The sequence below is a fragment of the Calidris pugnax genome, unplaced genomic scaffold, assembly GCF_001431845.1.
Source record: "Calidris pugnax isolate Ruff unplaced genomic scaffold, ASM143184v1 scaffold349, whole genome shotgun sequence".
NCBI classification, from domain to species: domain Eukaryota; kingdom Metazoa; phylum Chordata; class Aves; order Charadriiformes; family Scolopacidae; genus Calidris; species Calidris pugnax.
Window position 1 is genome coordinate 1,616,287 of NW_015091088.1, and position 27,343 is coordinate 1,643,629.

General features: G+C 38.9%; 1 protein-coding gene across 1 annotated transcript; it reads left to right on the forward strand.

The window, feature by feature from the left end:
- TMEM156 (transmembrane protein 156) lies at positions 1 to 27,145 on the forward strand. Its single transcript, XM_014957788.1, has 7 exons — positions 1 to 130; positions 4,178 to 4,459; positions 5,917 to 6,177; positions 8,906 to 9,013; positions 12,177 to 12,278; positions 17,594 to 17,701; positions 25,817 to 27,145. The coding sequence occupies exons 1-7, from the start codon at positions 31 to 33 to the stop codon at positions 25,834 to 25,836; spliced, it is 981 nt and encodes a 326-aa protein (XP_014813274.1). The 5' UTR covers positions 1 to 30; the 3' UTR covers positions 25,837 to 27,145.
- The last annotated feature ends 198 nt before the right edge of the window (positions 27,146 to 27,343 follow it).

Consider the following 27,343-nt stretch of genomic DNA (forward strand, 5'->3'; position numbering starts at 1 on the left):
CATTATGCTAGGTGGGAGTGCTTCAGTGACATGTGCTTGCTTTTGAGAAAAACAAAACTCTTCAGATTTATACTAGGAATAATTACCATGTTTATTTTATGTTTACCTGAATTTTTCAAAATCCATGAAGGTGAGTGATCAGCTTTTAAAATAGCCTTTTATTTATTCTGAAATCTGATTGCAATTGAAAAATTGGCTCGTGCTTGCCTAAAAGCGATAGTGAGGATGCTGTACTCGTTTAGACTTTGCAAAGCATATAGGTTTTTTTCGTTAGATTTGTAAGCAACAAAGTTAGTTATATGTGGCAATTTGAAAGGAGTTTGTCATTCATTTATGTACACTGCAAATTTTTTTGGTAACTATTTCCGTGCAACTGTATTTTTACTATCTTCATCATGAAGAAAGTAGTTAAAGTATGTGTGTTTTTTTATAGCAGGTACTCATGTCTTAAAAAATAACTTTTTTTAAGCTTCTATACTTAAATGCCTATAAAACCTTGTACAATTCCTATGTGATATGATATGCTGCCCGTGAAAGAGATACGCAGTGGTAATCTGACAAGAAGTAGGGCCGAATAGGTATAACTGGGTGAAGCGAATCTTTTAACATAAATGCCAAATACATCTTGGTGATCCTAAAGGTCAATACTGGATTTCGGATGAATGCAAAATATATGTAAGTTAGGTATTCAGTGCTTTCTTATAAATCCATAAATAAATTAATATTAAAATAAGTTTTGTCACATCCATTCCTATGTAAGGTTTTGGATAGATGAATGTTATAATAAAAAGCATCCCTTTGACAAATGGTGTGTGTTTCAGGCATCATGAGATAAATTATTTATGAAGCATAATTTTCTGGGGAAAAAAAATATAATCACAATATATCCAGATTAGGTTACTTATATTTACATTTCTATTTTCATTAACCGCAATGAATAAGCATGACAGTAACCAGAATATAATTTATAGAATTTTGTTTTAGTTTATAAATGAGCAAGCTTGGTAAGCTGTCATAAGTTTTGAATACCATAAAATTGATGAGTCGGTTTAAGCTGTTGGAACAATTAATGGTTTACCTCCATGCAGAAGTAATCAAAGTATTTGCAAGCACAGACTATGCAAATAAACAAAGAGATAACTATTACTAGAGGAAAACATTGACCTTACTGTCAAACATCAAAGAGTAATCATATTTTTCCATGATAACTTTCCTAGATCGCTCCTATTGGAGATATCTTATGCTGCAATAGCATGATCACTGCAATTCTGATATTTACATGCAATCTTAATCTCAGCATGTCTAAAATAACATTGTGAGGTGTCTGAGCAGAATTATATTTGGAAAATTAGAATCATTGTCATATTTTGGATGTTCTAAAAACCATATGACTATATAACAGGCTGTATAATAATGTCCAAATTACATGAGAAAGTCAATATGTTGAAGTACTTATTTTGAAAATTCCAAGGAATTTGGGTGTCTGATTCATTGAAAGCCTTCTGTTGGAAACTGGTTTTATTTCAGATTTTGTGGCAAACCTAAAATGTGTAGAATTTGCTCTAGATGTTTCAAATTGGTGGTTACCCCACGAGGCTTCACCACACAGAGTTGTTGTTGGAAATCTTTGCGGTGTGAAACACAGTCGCTGTATCTTCCTCTGTGAGGGCCTCCTGAATGAGTGGCAGAGACTTCCTAATTGCACAGGCTTTTCTAAGATCATACTAATGTTGTGGGTTCTTCAGGTTTTTAGTATAGCCTCTGAAATGGCAGGCCAGCAAAGTGGAAGTAAGTGAAACTTGGATGTTTTATCCCAGGGGAAGTTCCGGCATTTATTTTCATTCCGGAGAGGGAATAAAAATGGAAATTTCTCATGAAACAGAAATTTAGGGGAAAATAAATTTGCAAGAAAACAAGCCTTTAAAAAATTATCAAAAGAATACGGTGGGGCATTGCCGAAAGTGAAATGTTTCCTTTCTATTTGTAAAGCAACCCACTTGTTTGGTTACGAGTCATTGAACCTTTCAACTTCATTGATTCAGATCAGGAGGCTGTTGTTTTGGAGCCTGATGCTCCTGATCCCACTCCTGTCCTCTGGGTCCACCTACTTGCTGGAGTGTAGATCTCCTTTAATCTATCAGTTATGTATTCCCCAGCTTGTACTATGGGCCTTGTATCTCTGCAATATTGTGTGACGACTATCATTTCTGTAAGGAAGTGATGAAAAATGCAATTTTATATACTGCTGAATTGATTCAAAACAGAATACCATAGGTCAAAAGAAAAAAAGCCAAGCCAATCCAAAATGAAATATTTATGATTTTCTCAAATGGGAAGCAAGACTTTTGCAAATTCTGATCTTCTCTGTGAATAATTTCATTGTAATGCAATTGGATTTTCTATGGAAAAACATCCTGTAAGTAGAGGCTTAATAAAGGCATTTCCTAATCACAGAACTCCCTAACATTAAGTATAGAACTAACAGATCTTTGACTATGAAGCAGTTTCCTACAGATACTTTGCATGGTTTCATCTCTGTGATCCTCTTAGCTCTTCAGGCTGCTGTGTTCTGATCTCACAAAGCCCTTTCCACGTTTCTAGCGATGTTTACATTTGGGAGGGTGCCCCCAGAGCTGCAGAGACCCCTCTCTGTCTGCCATCCGTCTGTAACCCACTGGGAAGGTCTAGTCTTTTGGTAGCCCTCCTTCTAGTGTTCAACAATCTATATCCCTCCCTAGGCAGTCTTGGTGAGAGGGGTCTGGTAAGAAATTACCATTAGCTGGCCTTGAGTGTTGGAGCGGTGGCTTTAGACTGGTTGCCCAGGCGCACACCTTGCCGGGAGAGCAGAGGAAGCTTTCAGTTTCTGCTTGTGGCTCGTCTCCATAGAGAAGCTCTGCACAAAACTCCTCCTTCAGCTGGAAGAATTTGACCTCAGGAGGCTGTTCCACTCTGAGCTGCGTGGGTCAGATCGTAGGCGTTCTGAGGAAAATGTTTTGACTTGCCTCAGGGAAAGATCAAGCCCTAAATTTTGTCTGACATTTTTCCTTTTTGTATTAAAATGAATTATTTTCTTACCTGCATAGGATGTGTGTTTTACGTTTCAATTTATGGTGTTTTATAAGGAGTTTATGACTCTGCTGTAGCGTTAGTAAAGTGAAGATAATTGACTTTGGCATTGGATTTTGGATTTTATTTCTGTATCCTGCCTGAAATCCTTCACTGAAGCGTTTCTGAGGTCAGCCTGCTGCGATGCAAGCACAGGTGGCCTGTTGAAGCTGTCAGATTGCAGCTGAGCACTGGAGCAGTTAAAGGCTATGTTTTTCTCTCTATATATAAGGATTTATGAATGTATTACTCCAATTACTCATATTGGGCGTTAGATGCAAAACTTGCTCTTCACAGAGATGGAAGGGTACTGCTAAAATTGGAAAGTCAGCTACAAAACTATAGGTTAGTGCAGCATCAACTCCAGGAAGTGGTTATTTGTATTCATAAATACATATTTCATGTTGAGGTCCCAAAAGTTTTTTTTATTCTTTTTTTTTTCCTATTGAAAAAATATTTAAGAGTTAACTCAAATAAAAATGCATGATTTATACAATAAAGTCCCACTTTAATGTGGAAGACAGCTAAAGTAACATTCATTAATAATTAATTCTGTGTGGTTTTTGCTACTTGCCAGAACTGCATTAATGTAGTCTAGCTACAGTAATTTGATACTGAAATTTGACTATGAATACCGAAAGTTTTCATTCTGATTATAGCTATTTTACCGTATAATTGCACTGGTGCATTGCAACTGCATAGTTCCAGGGCTAAGTTCCCCCTCTAAACATAAGTGCTTTCATCTTCTTTTCAAGTATGATCAAATTGGGGCAGCTTTGAAACAGGAATGTGACTAGAGACCACCACAAGTTCAAGTTAGTATTAATTACAAGAGATTTCATGCAATACAGCAATAAAATCCAGCACTGAGGTTGTGGGGAGACTCTGTACTTGCTTTCTCTCACTTGTTGATGCTTTCAATGTGCTGCCATAACCCTCAAGAAAGTGCGTTTCATCATTAAGGTGGGTAAAGGTTCTGTCATGTGATGCTTCCATGTGCATATTTGTCCATGTGTCCTATAAGACTGTCTTGCTAATATAGAACTCTTTTTTGTTTGTTTTTTTTTTACAGATAACACTGTAATTGTGTCATGCGTGGATACCTGTTCATCCAATAACACCACTTTTCCACTTTGTACTTTTAACAATTCTTGCAAAAGATCAGTGCAACAAAGAAGAGAAAACCAGACTATTTTACTGAAGGCCACTGTAAACCATCCCAATTTCCAACATACTCCTTGTATTTGCCAGTCCTTCGGGAAGGAACAACAGTCCCATACTAAACACACGGAGTGTGAACCCAAGAGAGATGCGAATGTTGATAATCAAGGATCACAGTCAGTAGATAAAAAAAGTAAGTAGAGGAAGAGAAATACTTATTTTTGAAGTAGTTAATTACTACATAAAGGATACGTTTTTATATGGTAGTTAAAATTATGATTATCAAATCTATGGCCTTTGCAAATCTATGAACAACGCCTTTTTTTCAGCTTGTCTTTATGTGGCTAGAAAATACAGGTTTTATGCCAGATTCTCAGTGGCATTCATTCCTGGCTGCCAGTGAAACATGTCAGTAGCAAAATGCTGATTTCTTTTCTTTGAGGATCTTGTATAAAATATTGGCTGTGGGGGTGTCATTATCTTCAGGGCGCTTTGCCTTGGTCTGCAAGGAGGGTGCTGTGAGAAAAGAATGCCTTATCCAGCAGCCCCCTTGAATATTTCTGTTACAAATTTGACCTCTGTCATCTGGCTTTTAGGAATGCTCTTGTATCCCCATCTTTATTCTTTTAATCATGCTAAAATATTTCACTTATTTGTAAGGAGTTGTAGTTTCTGATCAGTTTTCACACTGAATTTGCTTTTAAATGTCATTGCAAAATTCTACATGTTGAGCAGATATTATATGATGATATTATGTGATGATAAGTTGTGAGCAAGTATCTGACAAACTGATTTGAAGAAATACAAGAAATAACCATTTTTGGTTTTATGGTCTCTGATAGCCACAGCTGTGTAGTATCAGAAATGACCAGAATGTTTCACAGAGGGCAGCACTGGCCCACCAGTATGGAGAAGAGTTCAGCAACACCCACATCTTTTCAGATGTGCCATATACACTTGCAAAGTATCTGGAAACCTTTTGCGGATGTGGATTCTTCTCAATTTTGCTTTCCTAACATCATCAGCAATAGGGGCAACAGGCCAAGTCCTGAAAATAAGAAATGCAGTTCTTTTCCAACAGCTTCATTTTCTTGTTACAAAATAGCTGTCCTAACAAGTATTGAAAATAACAAACCAAAAAATACATGGACAAACTGTTTATACCTATACAACTCTAACACTTTTTACGGTTTCTTGCTTATCTATGTTTCTTGTTGACATTGTGCAAGTCTCACAGTTTGTGTGGTTTGAAGTAAAACAAGGAGCTTCCGCAACTTACAGCAGATAGACTAGATGTGCACTTCAAATCTCTATCATCATATGGCTTTTACTTGTTTGGTTGGTTTTTTTCTGTAGCCTGATTTTTGTCTCGGTTACCTTTGACAACAGACAACAGAACAACAAAAAGCTGAAAAGCTCAGAAGCTGGTAGTAAAGCAAAAAAGGGGCTATAATTTGCAGGGGAAATATATTTTGCATAGATAATAAATACTCTTCAGATCAGAATAATTTTTGTCTATTTTATCATAGTCAATAATGTAAAAACCAACTGTATGTTTTTGCAAATGAGACCAAGAACTTATTTTATTGTTCTTTCTGAGACTTGTTTCGTCTACCACATATTATATTACAATTTTGTTTTAATTTTTAGTTCCAAAAGCAAAAGGCTCACTTGAAGTGAAAACAGAAGATGTTATTTATTTTTATAAATATTTTAATTTCACTACGGTTTCTGAGAAAGAAGAAGGAGACCATAATACTTACTACGGGCTGGAAATCCACATCAACAATTCTATAGTCGGAGGAAGAAATACAGCCGAAGAATACCTACATCATTCCTGTCTAGTGGCAATGATGGAAGACCAAAATGACTGTATAAATATTTCACTGCAACTGGAGTCTTATGTGGAATGTAAGTTACAAAGGAGAGTCAGAATGAAAATCAAACCAGAAGCAGTATCAGTCTTGCAAAAAATCTGCAGTAGGTAGTTTGCTGCTTTCAGCAGCCATTTGGGAGTATTTAAGTATTTTACAATAAGAGAATACAATTTTGATCATCCCTTAGTAAAATACCATCTTTAGTAGTCAGCTGACAGTTTTTATAGTGATTTAAAGCGGGTTTAGTTGTGGCTTTTTTTTTTTTCCTAGTAGCAACACAGCAAAGTAAGTGTCTGTACATTATTTTCTGAACAGTGACAGAAATTGCATATATGACAAAACCTGGAATTACTTTTTTTCCTCTCCCCTCCCTGATAATGGCATAACCCTGTTGTCTTGGAGGTAAATAGAAAAATTCCTGTTAACTTCAGTGACCGAAGAACCAGGAGACAGGTTTGACTTTTCTTAATGTTGTACTGCAATATCCTACTATACAGCCTTACTACAGTACACTTAAAAGAGAAATATTCAGCTGAACTAGGCTTAGTTTTCCCAGAGGACACCCTGTCAGGTTTTTAAATTTCTCTTTGTGCTGCAGGAGTTTTTTGGCTGATTGCCTGACCATGGTCAGGGCTTCCAGCCCGTCTATATGCAATACTTGCCATCTGGGAATTGCTGAATTATTACATTAATTTAGTTTTGTGTGGCAAATGCATTTTATGCTGTACCTTTGCTGGAAAAATGTATGTGTTTTGGAGTTGGCTAAACCTATATTAAATATGTACTAATAAAATCCTAGAGAAGAGAGGGCAGCTTAGTTTATTTTAAATAAGTAGGTCTAGCTGTGAGAGGAGTATAGTTTGTAACTGGCCCTGCTAACTTATGTGTTATGGTTTGAAGAACAATTTATTGTCGTTTAGACAGTTATTCTCTCACCCGATGAACCCTCCCTACCTGGGAAGGGGAATTGGGGAAAAAACAAGGAAATTTGGGAGTTGAAATATAAACAGATTTAATAGAGTAAGACTAAATAGTTAACAGTAATAATGCTAAAGAACCAATATTGATCCTGATACCAACACAAAATATACAAGGATTATGCTCAGCCCATTCTACCAACAGGAAGCTGTGCACTCCCAGTGGGGACAGCAAATGTGGGACACTGTGAGCGCTACGGCTTTGGGAAGAAGGGAAGGGCTCAGGGGTCCGGCACCGGGGCAAGAAGTTCTCAGGATCACAGCCGTCAGGAAAGACAGAGAACTTCTTGGCAAATTTTCTGATTTATATTGAATCTGACATTCATGCTATGAGGTAATCCTGTTGGCAGCTTGGGTCTAGTACCCAGGTTTCACTCCTCCTCATCCTTGCACCTGGATAACTTGCAAACACTGAGATCCTGAAACCTGCACACCATAGCTGGCTATAAAGTGAATATTTTCACAAATTCAGACACTGGAGTCTTCTAAAAATGCAGTTTTCCAAGCATTAGAAAAGACCTTGCTGAAAAGTAGAATATTGTGTCAAAAGATATTGTGTCAAAACTATGAGCTAAGCACCCCCTTTGCTGGTGGTTATTTATCTGGGAAGCAGGAATCTCAGATTAACAATAAAAATTAAGAACGCATCTTTTTTCCTGTTTACTTCAAAACAAAGATAGAGAGGTGCTCAGGGCTTTGACTAGGCAAGATGATATACAAGTCATTACAAGTCACAACAAGACAAGGGGCAGAGTACTCTGTTTGAAAGGAGCCTAAATGACTGTATAAAAGGTATTTTTAGTTCTGAATTAGGAGGGATGAGCTGTGGTTACCTCAAAGAGCCATGGGGTTACTGGCAGTTACCTCATGATTTCTCAATGGAGAAGGTACGCAAGGGAAGTTGATGTAGGTCTAATTATGCTATTCTAAGTCAAGGAAAGGAAAACAGTGGTTTGGCTGTAGTCTGTAATTTGATTTTATATGAGTCATAGTAACATACTTGGTTTTTAAAATAGTTATTTGACAATGCTAAGGTATGCATTAACATGCAGCGGCCAAACAAGTTTGAAAGGTCTTGTGAACAACCAGGGAGGAAAGTTCCCCGCATCCTTTCTCTGTGGTATATAGTCCTGGCTTGTACCAGTTACTGAACTCATTCCCTGCGGAATGTGGTGCATTTCTGCAGCAGCTGTTGTCCAAAAGAGCAGCTCACCTCCTACACCCAGCCCCACACTGATTCTCACCCAAGGCAGCTTTGGTTAAAAGAAGTCCCCAAAGGGGTCCTGTTGGTGACTTTTCCTCACTTTTTGATAAGAAAATTTTTATATGTAGAATCTTACCATCACCCGTATATTAAGATGGACCAGAAGGTTGAGAATGTTGGACAGTGGACCACTTCCTTCTGTGCTCCTTCCAAACAAAGAGGAGATATATATTACCCTTGTCCTATCTTAAATGTAAATGTTGATCTTCAAAACATTTTCTTCCTGGCTGAGTTGCATATGAGTTTACATAAATAGGAAAAGTTTTCATTCACTTAGCTACATATAACTATTTCAGACGTGGGGAGATAGATACAGGTGAAAATGAAGCTAAATTCTAGATAGGAAACTATTTCAAACAAAACAAAGAAGGCTGACAGAAAAAGACATAATCTTCTATTTTGTTTTAAATTTTCATCTGTGGCAATAGGCATGGTCTAAAAACCTACCGAGACTGAATGTTCTGCTTTCCTCTGCCAGTGATTTCCTGCTTCATTTTATCTCTTCTACATTTTATGGGCAGATCCAATGTGTATGGTGAAGATCATTTGGCTCACTATGATTCCAGTAGTTTTTGTGTTTACTATTTCAATCGTCATCTACAAAATAGTCCAAGAAAATGAACAAAACCGTAAGTAACAAAAAGTTAATCTGAGTGAATTTAAATTTCTATGTAGTGAAAAATGTATTCATTTACAATAGCAAAGCTGTTGATTATTAATGTGGTTCAGACACCAGTATTTTGATTGTAAGATGGTAAAAGCTTCTTATAGAGGGACTGGAGCACTGGGATGATTGATACTATCACCTCTCACCTCTGAATTGTGGATGCAAATCCAAGCTTGGTGATGGTGAATGAAATATGGTTTTTTTGGCAGATGCTTGGTGACCTATGATCCTTAGTGATGTGAACTTCTGATTTCAGACTGATTTCAGTAGATAAAACAGTTACAGTTGAACCTTGTTGAAGGTCTTAACCAGAAATGCCCGTGACCAATATAAGCAGGTTGAAGTACTCTTCCCTTCCTGAAGATGATTCATCTAGGTCATGGTCAAGAAAAACTACAGGATAGATATGAGGAGATACGCACTCAGCTCTCTGTCCTAAAAATGGTTATCTAAATTCAGCGGTGGTGTAATCCCATAGAGGTCAAACAAGCTGTGCCTTCTTAACCCCAGAGCTGAATTAAGCCCAGGTAACATTTCTTCTCTTTGCTGTTATTTCAGCAAAGAAAATAATTTTGCTGTGATTTCTGAATCAGTACCATTGACTATTCCAAGTGATTCAAACTTTGCTATGAAAGAACTTGTCTCCTTAGTTCAGAGACTGAAATAATTGTTTCTACAGAATGCCTTTACCAGTCAAGAGAGGCTCTTCCTATGCAATTCACTTAGGATACAGGCTGAAAGCGGGATTTACAGTGTTTCTTCTAGCAATATACAGTGGAGAAAGCAAGAATAAAAGTGTAGGAGTCCCCTGAACTTTAGACTTCTGAGCAATCAAGATGAAGTCCTCTGCACAAAAACAATGCAGAAAATTGGCCACTTGTCGGCTGCTGGTTCTTGTTTTTCATTCCAAGTCAGAGGTAGGTACAGGGAGCACAGTCCCTTTCATCAGTGTGAAAAGAGCATTACTTAACCTGTTACCTGAGATAATAGCTCTTCGATGCATTTCACAGCAATTTCCTGAGGCTTTCTGCCTGTGACAGCCCTGAGTGGGCAGAATGCCTCTGGGCAACCAGCAGCTAGTTGCTGTTGCCAGGCAGATGTCCATTCCCCATGTAATCCAGAGCTGCCGAATGGAGACCTTGGTCACAGGGGTAATAAAAAAATTATAAGCCATATCCATTCCCCTGATCATCCTTACAGGATCCACAGGCAGTTTTGTAATGAAAGAGCAATAGGAGTCTACCTTTAATCATAGCTGAACAGAAGGAAGAAGAGTGCTTGCACACAAAGTGTTTCTGTGAATGTTTTGCACAATGTAAATATTTTATACATATATTTTTAATGAATAAGCAAAATAGTTGCTTAAAATGTCAGATCTGTGCTTCCCCACCGAATGATTAGAGAAACTCCTTACGAGATTGTCTTGGTTAAAAGACATGATCTTTTGCTAGACCCAAATTCTGAGACCTATTTTGTATATATAAAAATCGCACAAAGTGTAAATTAGGTCTTTATAAGTGGGCTATTAAATGCTCTAATTTAAAGGACTTATTTGTCATTTCAAAGCTACCTATAAATGTCATGAGTATGAATTTCTCTGCTTTGAGTCATAACATCCCCTTTTTCATGCAGAACCGTTAGTAGTGATGATTAATGATTTACTGACTTTATTCCTTAACATCAGTTTTCTATTAAATGCAGGTTTTTCAGAATTGTCATGGACACAAGCAGAGAGGAAAAGATGCTCTTTTGAGGCATCTAATTACTGACTGGCTTCTAGAATATATTTTCTGTTGATAGAGGAATAGCCTTTTTATTCGTTAAATTGACAATATATAACATTATAAACAACATCAACATGTTACTGACAAAAAGACAACCACACAAAAATCAGATTTAAGGGTTCTGTTCCTTACATGTATATATTATGATGCCACCTTTAATTGAAAGTCTACATACTGCTTTTTTCAGTTCCGCCCAAAGAGCATAGCAGAATATTTTTATGTGCCTAAAAGAGCTGCTAAGAGTTTTTACAGTCATAATTCAGTTAGTAGTTTTTCTTTCAGTTTCTGAGCTCTTCTGAAAGCTGTTAAGAAATATGGAATTATTCATTTCCTCTTGAGACCTTCCAAGACATTCTGCTAGGCAGACTTTGAGACTCTCTGAAACATTAATGAAGTTATTTCCATGAGTGCATAAAATAAAATATCCAAATAAACTTGGTGGAGGTTACTACTGATCCATAACAAAGGAGCTAAATTAGAAATTAGTCCTTTTGCCTTTTCCCTTCCACTCTTGTCTTACAACCACTTCCAGAGCTTCCCTGACGTTACCTGTTACAGTACACGCTTAGGGCATCAGCACATTAGATCTCTGCTGGCTAGTCATAAAAAAATCATGACCTAAATAATGCTAATTTAATTAATTTCTTAAAGATTAAGTTTTCTAGTGTTCTTGAAAGAAAAAGATAAAATCAATTCTATTATGTAGAATTGGGGCAAGGCTGTTATCAGAAGCTGGCCAAGCCCTGAGCTGCTGTCATTGTGGAACAGGGCTAACCACAAGAGCTGGACAATCAACTGCAGTAACCCCATCAAGAGCAGGATCTTAAGAGAGCAGCACGAGGAGGCAAAGACCAAGGATTTTATGAACTGGGTGCTGAGGAACAGTCAGAGGTGTCCAACCCAGCTCTATCTTTCTCTCTCTGGGTGGTGCAGAAGTTGCTCTCAAACTGCTTCCAAGGATGAACATGCCACACTTGCAAAAAATACGTTGACTTCCTAGGATGCTAGTACCCTCCTTCCTTGCTATTCTACTGTCATCAATGTGAATCTGAAGCTGTACTGGAACATGTACTTCTTTGATAACCTTCCAAAATTTGTTCAAGGTACACAATTATAGAGAAGGGAAGGAATAATTTGAACGGGGAAAACCTGAATGGAATTTCCAGAAATTTTTATTCAGGAAAATATAAAACATAGGGCCCTAGGTTTTCCTCATCAGCTTATTTCAAAACCTTCCTGTTTTTTCATGGAAGGTGTTTAATAGTTTAAGAACAAGCTTTCAGTCTAATTAGTGCCGTATGTAATTCTATAGCTGAAGGTAATGCATTTTGTTTAAAACAGATCGTAAACACAGAGTAGCAGCTGTTTCTACTATTCTAAGAAGAAAGAGTTCAGGACATGCAAGAAGAGCCATGTCTGCTACTAAAATTCATCCTTTTCCTGGTAAGTAAAATGTAAGTGAAATAAAACCCTAGCTAATTTTTGGACATGAGAAGGTCAAGAAAGACCTTTTAAGTCTTTCCTATTGGGGTGCTTTAGGTTTGTTTCAGAGTTACCTTGATCCTACGCAAATTTGATCTGGCTTATGTTACGGAAGCATTTCATAAATAAATAATTCTGATGATTAAACTTTAAGAACACTTATGTATATCATGTGGGAATGCTTCTCTCAAATGTGTTGTATTAATGACTTAGGGTTTTTTACCTCTTTTTAATTTTTGATTGTGTTGTGTGCCACATTTGAGGCTTGGCAGCTGAGAGCTTTGTGTGTGTATGAAAAGTACACAGAGAAGTACACACTTGTATGTATGTTCTATGCATTTATGACTCTTGACAAAATCTGCTACCAAAGGATGGAATGGATGGCTGTGGCAGGATTCAGGGAATGACTCTGCTGGCACTTTGTAACCTATTTCTAGGGAAAAATCTCCACAAAGTACAATTTTCTAGTCTCAGGTAGGAATTAATATGTATTCTTCTGAGAGTTTAGCACAGATAAATTAAATAGCATGGCTAAACTCAACATTTTGGTTCCAGAAATTATGATTTGGTAACAAATCTTTATGTGAGGGGCAATTAGCAGCTGTAGCTCTGAGTGTTACTGGTATTGCTGGAAGAGGCATACGCTTTAATAAAATCCATGGATTCTGGTTCAACAAAGGGAGCTCTATATTTTAAAAGATTGACAGGAACATACAGAACAATAGCTCTGAATGGCAAACCAACCTCCCCCAAAACAGGAACAACTACAAAGCCAGCAAATGAAAAAAATTGTTTTAAATTTGGCTTGGCTTGGGTACCTCACTGTTTGTTTTGTCAGTTCTTCAGGAGTAAGAGGAGACTCAATAATTTCTCTCTACAACTCAGTAACTCATGGCATTTCAATTTTACCTAGGAAAGAGTGAATAGCTCCCTGTCTGTCTGAACTCTCCTGGGAGTATAATTTATGCTTCTCACTTTTAAAGCACTGGGTACCTCTAAGATGTATTTATGAGCTCATTATTTTCATCCCGCAGGAAAGGAATTATCTTTCTGACATCTTTTGTCTCGAGTCGCTTCACTAGTACCATACCTGTTTTATCAGCATGTTCACAATGACATTTTTAGTGTTGTATATCCAACGGCATTTTTGATGATGGAGTTTTATGGAAATTCAAATCTAGTTTTACTAAATTTTACCACAGAGAATAAGAATCCAATATTGATTTGTCATTCTTACTTCTGTGTTCCTCCCACTTCAGTCTATCCATTTAACCCAGAAAGATGCTTAGTTGTATGAACTGCTGTAATGGGTTTTATTTTAATATGAAATACCCGGATTTCACACACCATAATTCCAGTCAATCCAGTCAATTTCCTGGTTTATACGAATATAATTTGAAGTGAAATCAAGACCATAGGAAAAGAGTTTATTTTTTCCACAGTTGCTAAGTTTAAGACTTGCTACTGTGATAATGGATTATAAATAGCTATAGATGACTCTTCAATAGCCCTTGATAATATTTTCATTCTCATTACTGCATAGCTTGGAATCTTGGAACAAAACATTGAGATCCACTGAAGACAATACAACCACCCTGGAAACACCATCATGAGAATAAGTAACTATATATCTGAGAGGATGTGACATTATCTCATATAGTTGAAAAGATGTATAGGTATGACTAAAAGGTTATTCAAAGTTCAGAAGGGATAAGAGAAGAAAAAGAAGGAAGCCTGTACTTTGAGAACAAGAATGATTTCCTAGGTAGGCTCAGGAAATTACTCTCTTAATATCACTGGGGTCCTACAAAAAGATAATTTACAGCATGGATGCTAGTTTTGTGAAACATCCATGAATCATTACTGTTAAGTCCAGTCACCAGAGGAAAGGGGGGAGAATGTTTAGTATATTCTCTGGAGTAGGATTAAAATTACAGCCTTCTAAATTCGTGGTACTACAAAGGATTAAGCACATACAGTGAGGATAGGGGAGCTTTAAAGCATTCTGGTCATAATTGTTGCCTAAACGTTGTCTGTGCTGTTAAGCCAAAAAAGTATGTGCTAGAGCGTGGGCTGTACAGAACGTGTTCTCTAGACTTTGGATCCATTCCTGCCATTGAATTTATGTGAAACAGTCCCTTGAATGGTATGAATTGACAAAGCACAGTTGCCCTTAAATGCAGCCACAAGAGAAGGGAAGGAGTACAGGGTGCTTTTTCTTCAGTGCAAGAAGTAAGTATTCTTTAAGTGGCTGATCCATATTTCTAGACACAGAGCATTTTCATATCAAATAGGACTTGATAGTACCAGCACGTGGAAAATAATCCAGAGAAGAAAGGTCAGTTTCTGGTTTTGTGTTTGTGACAGAGAATCTTAGGGAGATTCTCACATAAGAGACTTTTATTGCAATAATTTTTTTGAGGAGCTTTCTCAAATTGAAGAGGCAGTAGAAGAGGTTTTGGAACAGCTTAATAAATTAATAATAGCAATTAGAAGGACTAGACAGTATTCCCCACAGTTTTTTAAAAGAACTCAGATAGAAACTGCTAAACTGTTGTGTGAAGCTTACTGCTTAAATCAGCCTCAGTTCCAGAGGAAGGGAGGGCAGCTATCCTTACCCTGCTCTTACACCTTTCCTGTAGCCTACCTTCCCTCAGCTCCTTTAGTACCTTTTCTCCTGCTAGCAATTGATTAAGTATAGCAATTCTCATAGTGGCTGTATCCTAAAAAAATTAAGCCTGGGGACATGGCATAGAATTACTTGTTGGGAGCGGGCCAACGTGTGTGAACTGTAAATTACATTATTTAAAAAAAACCAAACCAAACACAAAAGACATTGCACAGGAAACAGATGGCATAAATCAGGGCATTTGATACCTAGACTGAATCTGCCTAGCAGGGTCTTTTCATACTGGAGGTTTCATTAATATAATTATATGGGTTATACTTAAACATGAATTTATATTACTAGAAGTTTACCACTATGAATTGCTATTTAGACCTTCTTTTCCTAGCGTAAGAATGGCATACCTTTTTAATTTTTTTCCTATTTTGAAAGTAGCATAAGGTCTATTGGAGCAAGGACCTGCTCCCGTTCCTGTGCTAGACATGGGACCTGGGACCACGCAGACAGGGAATCGTACTATTAGTGTCATCATGCGATTACTCTACAGTCTGTGTGGGCAACCTCAGTTCAAATAAAACGCCTTTCTCTTCGTTGCTCAAATGGCATATACTTCTCCCTTTTTCAGTGACATTCCATTGGCTCACAGAGTCACAGTTTGGTTCATTACATTTTAGGATACAAATACAGAGTTCCTTGACTCCTGTGTCTGGCTCACAGTAATGCAAAGTTAATTCTGATGGATGGTAATTTTATCACTCATCCTGAAAGAAGGACATTGCAGGATCATGGTGACAACCAGGACTCAGAGAATAAAACCTCAGGGTTTCTGGCCTGCAGTTGTTGTTTTCTGGACTGTTTAGAACTTTGTGGCATCCACAGAATTTGATATAAGTGGGCTTGACAGCTGTAATTTGCACATAAGAAACAACAAATTTTCTTTCAGTCATTTGAGTTCCTGTATTGTTTTCTGTGCTACCCTATTGAAATAATAGTTCCTCTCCTACAAGATTAGAGGAAATAGGCAAAATTCTGCCATCTCTCTGATGTGTTGCTACAGCTTCAGGTTAGTTGACAGGTTGAAAATAGAAGCAAACACTGGCTCAGTAGTGTCAGGGCTGCGTCCCAGTGAATTCAGACTCACTCCTCTTTGTATTCTGCAATACGTTTTCTTTTTAGCAGAGAGAACAGGCAGGATACATCTTCTACAGCACCAGATAGGTGCAAAGCCAAGACAGGAGAAATTTGTTTGATGTTGGCCAAGTGAAGCATCCCCTGTTTGATTTTAATCCTTCTTAGAGAGTTCTTGACGTAGCTGAATAGCTGTCTTTTCCTCTGCAACTTAGATGAATAATGCTGGGGAAAGCAAAGGTATTCAATATTTAAAACAGCCTTTCATGTTTCTGAGACACAGCATTTCCAGAGAAAAATGTGAAACATTATTACCACTTTGGGTCTTTTTCTGTTTTTCAGATAGGAGGGTAAAATCCATAGGATGCGGCCAATTTTAGGGAGCTTTTTATAGCCACTGTATGTTTTCAGTAGAGTGCTGATGCACAAGGGGCCATTTCTCTGCACAGTTTGCGTGCCAGCAGAGCAGTGTTACACAGGCTCTGAAGGGATAACCAGCCTACATTGCCATTCTCTCCAGGTTTGTCCTGAGGGTGAAACAAGATCAATTGCTATTTTTAAAACTACCCCAGTTTTTCATATTCAGTTGCTTAATTACCAAGATCAAAACTCCACTTTTTAATTGAATTTGTAAAGCAAGAAGCCCAAATGGTATAGTAAGCAGAGAAGGGATATAGTGACATATAAGTAAGTGACACAGTTCATCCTCTTGTTGTGAACTCGGTAGAAAACCATTTGTAGATTTACAGAAGTTACGGATGGTCAGGAACAGGATGGACCTAGAGTTAAGACACTATTGTTGTTCTACGGTAGTTCTTTGAAAAATGCGTTATATCAGCAACTCTGACTTCCTTACCCTGACAGTGCTATTGCTGTGTTTCTTCACCTGTTCCCAGTGAGATGATCATGCCGGTACCTGTGGTGCCAGCGTGCTAAAGGCATCACCACCCCTTTCCCTGCTTCTGAGGCACGTGCTGCCGTCTGCGGTAGCAACTGGATGACAGCCAGTAGCTCTCCCTGTGTGTATCACAGGTTTGCTGAGGCCACCTCACTTGTTCCTGAGAGGCGATATCCAGGCTGCCCTGATGTGAAAATGAGCCATAAAGATCACATTCTAAATTTCAATTGTTTCCGCTTAACTGGCCAACTGTAGGTTTTTGAATTTTAAGACACACTTAGCCTCAAATTTGCATGCTTCTGTATTTTCACTACTAGTAAAATTTCCAAGAGCAATATATTTGCCTGCCTTCAGGCTGCTTCCCAGGGAGATGTAGGATCAGCAAGTTGTAGCCTCGCTAGTGTCAAGAGGCAGCTAAATACAAAACATGGTTAATACTTTCAGGAGTTCCTGACGCATATCTGCACCTCTGGGTGATAAAATCCCACCAACAGACTGGCTGTCCACTTCTGCCTTGTGTTCAGACAGGGCTCAGTTATTTGCAGACTTGCAGATTCAATGTGTAATGCTCTGCAGATGTATTTGCTGTTTAATAATATGCATACAAATTATTTTAACTTTCAGTACTGGAAACCAGCAAACAACGGATTCCACTTACTGCACAGACCACAAAGACACTGCCAGTAATTCCTGAACATGAGCATTGTCATGTGGGTGCATCAACTGTAGAAGGTAAGTAAATATCTTACAACTGATTATTCTGTTTTGCCTTATATTTTTAGAATTAATACTAATCAATATCTGCTCAAAATAAATTACTACTTCTTCTAGCCAAATATATGAGATGACAAACTGGAAAATGTGTTTTGTGAGAGCTAGGTGGCAGGGAAACAAAATCAATTTTCCTTCTGCTACCGAGAGTCATCTATAAACTAATGTGTTAGCCTTTTAAACCCTGTGTGTCCCTGAAGGCCCCAGTGCAAATTCTGACACCATTTTTCTGGTGTAGAATATTGTATTCTGGACTTCAGCGTTATGTTGACATTTGTTTCTCACAAGGGAAGTGGAAAGAAGCAATTTGCAAATGATCTCTGAAGAGAATCAAGGGTTTGAAATTATCAAATTCCCCAAACAAAAGAAATCAACTGCTCTGTCGTTATTACACCAGTCAGAAGAGTGACAAGAAGTTGATTTCAGCTTGAAACTAAAACTCATATCCCACTTCTAACTTTCCCCAGCCCTTGCATGCCAGTAAATTGTTTCAGGAAGTCCAGATGTAAGGAAACAGGTCTGAAAAGAAATGTGCAGTAAGAGCTACCTCTTCCTGGCAATACTTGTAATGCCTGGAAATGGAACAGATGCTACTTGAATAAGTAATACAGACTAATATATCAATTGCATTGACAAGGTGATGGCTACTTGCAAGATTATATTACTGTCTATGGTGAATTTTTTAGGTTAAAAAAATGAATAAGGTCTTTCTTTACATCTATTTAAATTGGATGGAGCTTTATTGAAAACTCAATATCATGTCCTGCTATCTTTTTAATGTGTTAAAAAAATGGATGTTCTGAAGAGCAGTTTGATTTTTGTGTTTCATATGAACTATCAACAATGGAGTTGTATGTTGAGAGCAGAACTAAAGAAGAAATTTTGAACAGCACTGCTGACAAAGGATGAGGTAGTGCCATAATACAGTAATAATTGAGCTAGATGATGATTTGGCTTTTGAGAGAGACTAGCTGAATTACAGGACAGCGTATTATAGTAATTAAAAATACTGACCACTTTTTAAGTGATTTTGATCCATAGGTCTTACTAGGATTTACAAGTATGAAAAATTGTCATTATTATTCTAAAATGAGAAATTCTAAAATGCCTCTCAGGAGGCAGAAAAAGATAACATGGCTTGGGAAGTCTGTGACATAGGTGAGAGCAGTTCTGAGAACATCTGAGTTCAGCTCTTTGCCATTTGGACCTCACGAGCTTTTGCTGCGTGGGCAGGCCCCTTCCCAGAGCCCCATCAGCCTTTCCCTAGGGCAGCTGCTTCCTTTCTCCGGGGTCTTTTCCCAACCACTTCAGTACTGGCCCATTTCTTTTCCTGATGCCTGCCTACTGTCTCTCATGTAAAGCTTTATCTTCCCATATCCCTGTCTGCCATGTACCTGCCCACCTTGATTGTTTTCTGTGAGAGCATTTACTCTTGGGTTAAAAATAAGACATTTTTAAGGCTATAATAGGATACATTGCTAAGGGGGTGCTTGCTAGTATTCAGTGCCCTCACTTATACAGTATTACGGCTGATCAGTAGCATACTTTGTCCTTCCAGGATGTTGGGTCACCAAAACTCATATTTTCGAAGTAGGAAAAAATAGTTATGGCCCATCCCTGGGAAATTTAACTGCTGTGTTCCTAGAAGTGGAGTTACCATTGGGATTGACCTGCTTGCACTCCTTTTGCTTTCATTGTCTTAAGTGTTATGTATTAAAGGATAGAAAGAAGAGATGGAACAACTTTGCAGATCTTTGATTGCTCTGTGAAGGCAGTATATGAGATCCAGGACAGTTTAGGATGAAGTTATCCATTTCCTTAATCTCTGGGTCAGTAACTGAAAGAAAAAGATTAGGTATGTTGAGAAACTCCAAATATTTTGTCGGCTTGTTTTCCTGGTGGTAACACAGCCTTCCCATCAGGAGGACTGCTGGCAGCGAGGTGAGAGTGGGATGCGATACGTGGGATCAATGCCCAATACATGACACTGTAATGTTACATGACATTGTGTGGAAAGATTATCAAAGGGTGTGGCTGGAGAAGCAAAACTTAGATCTAGATCTTGCCTTTCACCACCTCAGGTTCTGACTAACATTTCTCGGAGGAATCCTGTCGCAAAGCTAAGTACTCTGAAAATGGTAAAAGCACTTTCTGCTTTAGTTTTGCTTCACTTCCTGCAGAGAAACACTTCCCCTTCATCTGATAAAATCAGATTCAACTCGTTACTGCTTGTGTTTGTGGGTGGCTCAGTGGCTAACGACACTGCAGTTACAGGAAAACTTACTAGCTAGGAGTCCCTTTGATTGCTCAGGCTGTGGAAGGAGAATGCAGTCTGCTTTTCTCATGAGTGCTAGGGTTGTCTCTGTGAAGTCTCTAGAATGCTCCTACAGAGGAGTTTGCTCATCAGGGAGGAGCGGGCTGCATTAGAAGAGCTGCACATGAACAGCTGAGTACTGAGACTGAAAAATGCCAAGATTAAATTCCCAGACCTGACAAAGGCAGTTATAGATTCTATCAACTTGATAAAACCTGTTTTTTCCCAAGAAGGATGTGTGGTGGAGACAAGAAGTGTGTACCAGGAGCTTCTTAATCAAAAAGCATCATCTTTGTGTGACCCTACCTGTTGCTCCCCTGAAGCACACGCATTTCAGCCCACCCGTACGAGAGCCTCAAAGAAGGAAAGGTTCTAGCCTGAGCTAGAACTCCGAGAGCTCCTCTGGGGACAGCTCTTATGTCTGCCCTTCTCTGCTTCAGATCTGGCTTCTTCGGTCTTGTTGGCAAGAGTTATCTGAATGCCTGCCCCATGGGTCAAACAGGCAAGACGGGGACAGGCAAGCCACTTTTGAGTTCTGGTTTCCCTGGTTTCCAGCTGAAGCTGCGCTCAGAGAAAGCATTACCCACAGCCCGGGGTGTTTATTGGATTTCTGTGTCAGGAGGGGAGCTACAGGGTAGGTGTGGTAGGTATCACAGCAGCTGTAAGGAGGAGGAAATGGAGAAGGAAGGTGCACTCTTATCACCAGCTACTCAGCTGGAGAACCTGCTGATGGCCTCAGCGATGACCCCTCACCCAGCACGTTGAAAGCTGAAAGGCCCAACAACATTGTTTTTAGCCACAGGAATTGAGTAAGCTGAAATCCAGATCGGACAGGAGAGCAAAGTGTAAGGCATATTATTTGCTCGTTGTTCCAATCTGTGACAGGTAAGTATTTGTCTTGCTAATGGATGGAGAGAGATCCATAGTCAATGACATATTGCTACTTTCTAGTGAATTTTTATGTCAGAAAAAAACATGTTTCTTTTTATGTTTTGGGTTTTTTTAAAAGTCTTTTAAATGTCTTTTTATTTAAAACAATACTGTTGATCATAGAATGTGAGTATATTGATAAACATATGACCACATACAAGGCCACACATGTGCATGGTCATGTTTATCAAAATACTTCTATCCCTTGCGTATTTATATCTATATAACAATATGTGTGTTTGCACAGCAGTGCGGGCACGTGCTCCATTACCTGCTGTTCATTGGTTACTCTCACACTGACAGCTAACTCAGCTGATAAAAAATGTACCAACTTCTGCACTCATACCTTTGCCAAAGGGGAATCTTTTCAGTGTAGGTCACTTAACGTCTCTGTGTATTTTCAAGGTAGCTATGATTATTACATTTGAATGCTGAAGTTACGAATCATCCTCTGTTTCTGCTCTCTCTCATTAAACCACCATATTAGCAACTGTCCTGGAAAGAATGGATGAGCCAAGTCTCTCAAGTGCTTTCAGTCAGTCTTTTCTTTACATTCGACAGCTGTAGATGTGTTTCCTCAGTGCTGTCAAAAGGTGACATCAATTACTGTGAATTTCAAGGCTGCTGTGTTTTAGATAGGAAGCACGAACATTTTATTCAGGGCGAATACTTGCATTGGGAGGTGATGCTGTTCAGGGGGCAGCACTAGAATAAGGCTCTGGAGACCCAGCTTCTTCTGTCTCTGCCCATGATACATCATTACTGATTTTCACCATGGTAATAACTGTTTATCCTCAGCTCAAACAGAGACTGTGTAGTGCTTTTAACTTGCAAAGCACTACTTGCATCAACTGGTACTTTTAACTTCCAAAGCGCTACTTGCATCAAGTATTATTTTTAGCAGCTCTCAAGTGCTGTGTGATGTATATCTGGGTCTGCTTGCCTTTTTTTTTTTTTTTTTTTTTTTATGTATATATATTTAAAAAGGATCCTTTAATAAAAGCATCCAATGTCCTTTTTTAAAAAAAAAAACAACTCCCTCGGGCTTCTAATTCCCGCTGGCTTTTTTTTTTTTTTTTTTTTTTAAGTGAATACTCTCTGCTGTCACAGATGAAAAGAGAAAAACAAGAAGCTGGACTGATAGCAAGAAATCTGGGAGAGCAGACCAGAAGGATAAATACTGAATTTATATATTGAAGCAAGGCTGCTAGCTCCCTTTACTTAAAAAAATGCAGCATGTGAAACCACAAGAGGACTTACATTTCTGAATGTACTTGATTCAATGGCCGTTCTCTAAAAACAGGGGGGCAAAGAATTATTAGAGTAAGAAATAGAATTGTAGAATGGTTTAGGTTAGAAAGGACCTTAAAGACCATCTGGTTCCAACCCCCCTGCCATGGGCAGGGACACCTCCCGCTAGAAATAAAAGTGGGCAAATCATAGACTCGTGGAATTTTGATGTAGAAATTTTTCCTAATATCCAATATCCAATCTAAACCTCCCCTGGTGCAACTTCAGGCCGTTTCCTCTTTTCTGTTGCCTATTACCTGGGAGAAGAGACCAACCCTTACCTTGCTACAACCTTCTTTCAGGTAGTTGTAGACAGAGATAAGGTCTCCCCTCAGCCTCCTTTTCTCCAGGCTAAACAACCCCAGCTGTCAAATGGGCATGCCCATTAAAACACGTGTATATATGGTGAATGGCCCATCTGAAGGTATTAGAGCATTTGGCAAAGTGATTTTGCTGATGGTTATCCCTGAAATTATTCTTATGTGGGGAAGGTTTTGGCTGAACTTGCCCTTGGAGGCTTAAAAAAGGCTGTCCCAAGGAGTGACTTCTCTCTGTGTCTGTGTCCTGCCCGTGTGGCAGTCTGTCTTTCTCCAGTGGTGAGGCCATGGGGATGCGGCCAGGCTGGCCCTGCTGGTCTTGCTGGCCTCTTCCCTACCAAAGCTGCACTTTGATCTGACAGTGATCAGGGCAGAATGAAAACCACCTGTGTACAGCATGAAGGGTCCCTGTGAGCCCTCTCCTGCGGTACTTCTGTCCCCTGCCCGCTAAGGGGAAGCAGCATCGTGTTCTCAAATCAAAAGGAGCACAAATGGATTTCATGAATAACTAGGGACCAAACGCTGTTCTCTCTTATTTGGGGAGATTAGAGATGGATACAGACCTAACAGTTCCTGGATGAACTACTGCCATTTTCTGAGGAAAGAAAGAAAGAAAAATCAGTGCCTTAAAGAAGCCCTGTTGTGGAATTTTTATTTTTTTTGTGTGTCTGAAAAGTGCCCAGTGTCATGCTCTGAGCTGTTGTTAGATCAGATTCACACAAATTGGTCACTATTACCCCAAACTATTTACAGCATCAATCTCTTTGACAGTCAGTGCCCCAAGGACAAGACAAAACAATCTTAGTGTCCTGCCTCCCAGTAATTCTCTTAATAAAACTGGTGGACGTGTCAAAGGCTGAATAAAAGCCAGTGAAAGTTCCACATCAGCAATTGCCAGTGATTTTTAGCACTCTCCCTTCCACCACCAGCACTGCCATCTCTCTTTGCAAAGAGCTTTGAGATCCTTGAACACGTTAAGGTGCTTCACGTCTCTGTGTTTCTTTCTGAGTGACAGTGTAGCTGCATCGTTAGATAAGACAAGTTGGTCTCCCAGTGAATATGGAATTTAAGGCATAATCTTATCTTCAGGTGAAATAGATTATAAAACTGGAACGTAAGGTAGATGACAGGTAGATGACAGGGAGGACGCACAGGGGAAGGATGTGTACAGCTTAAAAGGTGAAAACCTCTTTCAGAGAAATTGTAAAATAAAATTAGTTGATGGATCCCTTTCCCCTCTTCCAATCTAAAAGCATGTGGACACAAAACCTGCCATGTGGGGTGGTTGGCACAAGAGAGCAGTAAGTAACTAAGTTGAGAGGCTGATTCCTATCCAGCTACATTCAGAATATCATCACTGCTGTTGTTCTCTAAGGACACCCTCCCCTAGCAATTTAGAAATTTAATTGTGCAGAGTCCAGTCCAATACCAGGAAAATTCCGTGCAGGAACACCTAGGATATTACCTGGGCTTTGGCTCAGGCCCCTGCTGCCTTCCTGAAGAGGTCTTTAAATGCAGAACTTTGCATTGCAGAACTTTGTAGCACAAGCAGAAAGGGCAACTAAAAATATTCTTTGCCTGCTTTTCCATATGTGATTGTGGCTCTACAAAAATGTTTTCATATTTAAAAGAATCCCTCTCTCGTCTGTCTTTAAGCAAGACGCCCACACAAACAACAGAAGATACAAATTATGCAGGGAAAACAGTGAAACTGATAGTTCAAAACATTCTAGCAAAGGCACATACCAAGTGTACTCAGCAGCCAGAGGAAGATTACAGTTAAGCTGGTTTTATAAATCATGCATGAGTTTGTAAAGAACAGTAAGTGTGATTTTAAATTGCTGGGATCCTTCCAATTATCCTTTTGACACTTTTTCTGAAAAGCATCATTTCGGTGCTCCAAAGTGATAGATGACCTGTGCTTAAAGTCATCACCAGACTGGGTGTGGTGCTGCTGCAGGCAGAAGTTCGTGCCAGCACTGCCATACTGGGGTTGCCAGTTGGCCATTTTTGTAAGACATCATTTTTTATGCTTTCATGAATCCCTGTAGATTACTATGAGAAAAGATTTATGCCCACATGCAGCTTTAAATTGTTTTCAGGACTGTATGCAATCACTCAATCAGATATTTCTTTTTTTAAATATCATGAAAGATAAGTCCTCTTCTGTTGCTGCTTCCGTAATAGATTCAAGCCTTAATCATACATTAAGATGGAGTAGGGAATACTCAGTATGGAAGAGCTCACAGACTCAGATTGCTGAGCACATTCCAGGGTACTTGGCACCACTATTGGTCTCTGCATCAAATGCATGCCAGGATGTGTTTCTCTCTGAACCAGGCACTCGGAGGTTTTTGAAGGGGAGCGCTCCTGCTTGCTCACAGAACTGGGCTGTAATGGGCACCGCGCGGGCTGTTTAAACCCCTTGTTCCATTAGCCCACATCAATTTTTGATGCATTGTATCCTGCCTACGCTCGTCATTTTCTAGCTCACTTCAGCAGCTGCTGCCTCCAGGATGATTTCACAGCCAAGGAACACTTCTTATCCCCGTTCTTATGATGTACGGGGAAAGGGAGACAGATGTTGTTACTGGGCCTGCAGCTACATGAGCTACCAGAACGGGTGACAAGCTACATTTGCTTTTTCACTCCGTGTGAGAATAAGAAGTATAGAAATCCTGTGCTTTCCCCCCAACCCCTAGCATTGTATAGTTCCCCAAAAACTAAGATGACCTTGATCAGGATCTGGGAATTTCCCTATTTCAAGGTTCCTCATCACATGCTGCTCTGGGAGCTGCAGTCTGAATTTCAAACATCTCACTGATGATTACCAAGGAGAGTTTTTCACTTAGGAATGTGGGAAAAGCTGCTTTTACTTTATTATTTCCGAATTTCTCCTACCGTATGCGAATATAGTACAGGAAATGCAGTTGGGCACAATTCTTCTGTCCAGCTGGTGGTTTGGATTGGTCTATTTTTATTTTTTCCCATTAGGATAATTTAGCTGGTTTCGGCTCAGGTGCAGTAAGACCTTGTTAAAAGCCCAAATTTACTTTTGAACACTCTGCTGCAGGAGGAGCAGTTCGTGCTCTTAGTTACAATGTTGTTTGTGTTTGCAATGAAGAGGAGAATTCATCACTGTGAAAATCGAAAGAATGATGTTTAAGATAAATTAGGAAAGACTGCTTTTTAACTGCCTCTTGTTTCTGACACTGTTTTCTTTAGTTTCAGATGCCGCCATATGACATATGATTACTGTTGGATGAAAGAAGACACGTCCTACACCACAGGAGAAAGCATCTCCATTTCTGGTTTGGGGAGCTTTGTTACCTGTCTTTTCTTGAGAACACCAACTATGCATTGGAGTGGAGAAGCTCCATTTTATCTGACATCAGAATTATTTGGTATGAAGAAAATAAGAATGATGGACGAGCATGTAGAATCCACTTCAGTAGGATGGTATAGATTTCACATCTATTTTCAGTTCATTCAGGATTTGTACTTAATCATATGGATGTGAGATAATCCTTGCAATAATTTCATTTTCTATCTGAGAAGAAATTTATTTTGTATTCTCCACAGGTAAGAAAGGCTGTTTAAAAATAGAAACAATCCTCTACTTTCATGAGATGAGCACATTTTTTCAGCCTGTTTAATGCTCTAGGTGACTAAAATGCTTAAAAGATATGATTTCTGGCTGTTGAGGAAGGTGGCCGAAGGATCATAGAAGCAGAGAATTCTGCAGTACATTTTAATTCCTGCAGTAAACCAGGAAGGCCTTCATAAATTCTGCAACATCTTAGTGGATAAAGAAAAAAAAATGTGGAAAAATAGTAATTTGGCTTCAAACCACGAAGTCATTATTGTTTTTTAATAACTCATTAAGGCACCAAATGGGTTTCGTACATTTTGATAAATTGCATTTCTATCTTCTGTACTGGCTTGTGTCATTAGTATTCAGACTCATTATCTCCTGGAACTTTTCCTTACTTCCCATTTATTACTGCTCCTCTGAGTGTAGTGGAGCCGTTTGGGCTGAGCCGGGTCGCGGGCTCGTTGGGCGCTAAGGCGTTATTTGTGGGCACAACTCACCCATCCATTACCCGGCAGAGACAGGAATGGCAGAGCCAGGGCTTCAGGCTCCCTCGCGCTCAATCCATCAGGACGAACAGATTGGAAACTGCCCATTGCAAATACGAGACGCAGCAATTTAGCATCATGTTAATACTTCATAACCTCCATCCCTTACATTTATATAGCTTTTCCCTCCTGAAGCTTTCTGAAATTGCTTCTCCAGTCATTACGCTGCACCAAGCAGTTCGGATTTAATAGGAATAGTTGTGAAATTAGCTCCTGAATGATTTGAGGCCATATGGAATTTTTTATATTTAGTTGGGTAAGTCTGAAGCATTTGTTTCTATTGTTTGTCACTGTCTTATAAAAAAACCCAGAGAAAAATACTGACTTTCTTGATTTGGGGTTTTTTGAGGCTTTATTGCTTATCTGTGGTAATAACTTGAAGCTTTTCAGAAATTGATTTTTTAATACAGTCTACAAAACAAACCTCTGATGATTTGTTTCTGGTTGGTTTTTTCTTTTCTTCCTACAAACCAGCAACATAGAGAGGAAGAGACCTACCCCTCTCAAACAGCTGCAGAATTGCTAAGGCCATTTTATCCAGTGTTTAAATGCTTCAAATGATGGCACTATCTATCACTTGTCCCCTTCAGTAATCCAGAGACCATGTCGATA

Coding starts and splice junctions, on each gene's coding strand:
- TMEM156 (XM_014957788.1), top strand. CDS start 31: ATGTGCTTGCTTTTGAGAAAAACAAAACTCTTCAGATTTATACTAGGA. Junction 6,178..8,905: donor ACTGGAGTCTTATGTGGAAT/GTAAGTTACAAA, acceptor TTTTATGGGCAG/ATCCAATGTGTATGGTGAAG. Junction 9,014..12,176: donor CCAAGAAAATGAACAAAACC/GTAAGTAACAAA, acceptor TGTTTAAAACAG/ATCGTAAACACAGAGTAGCA.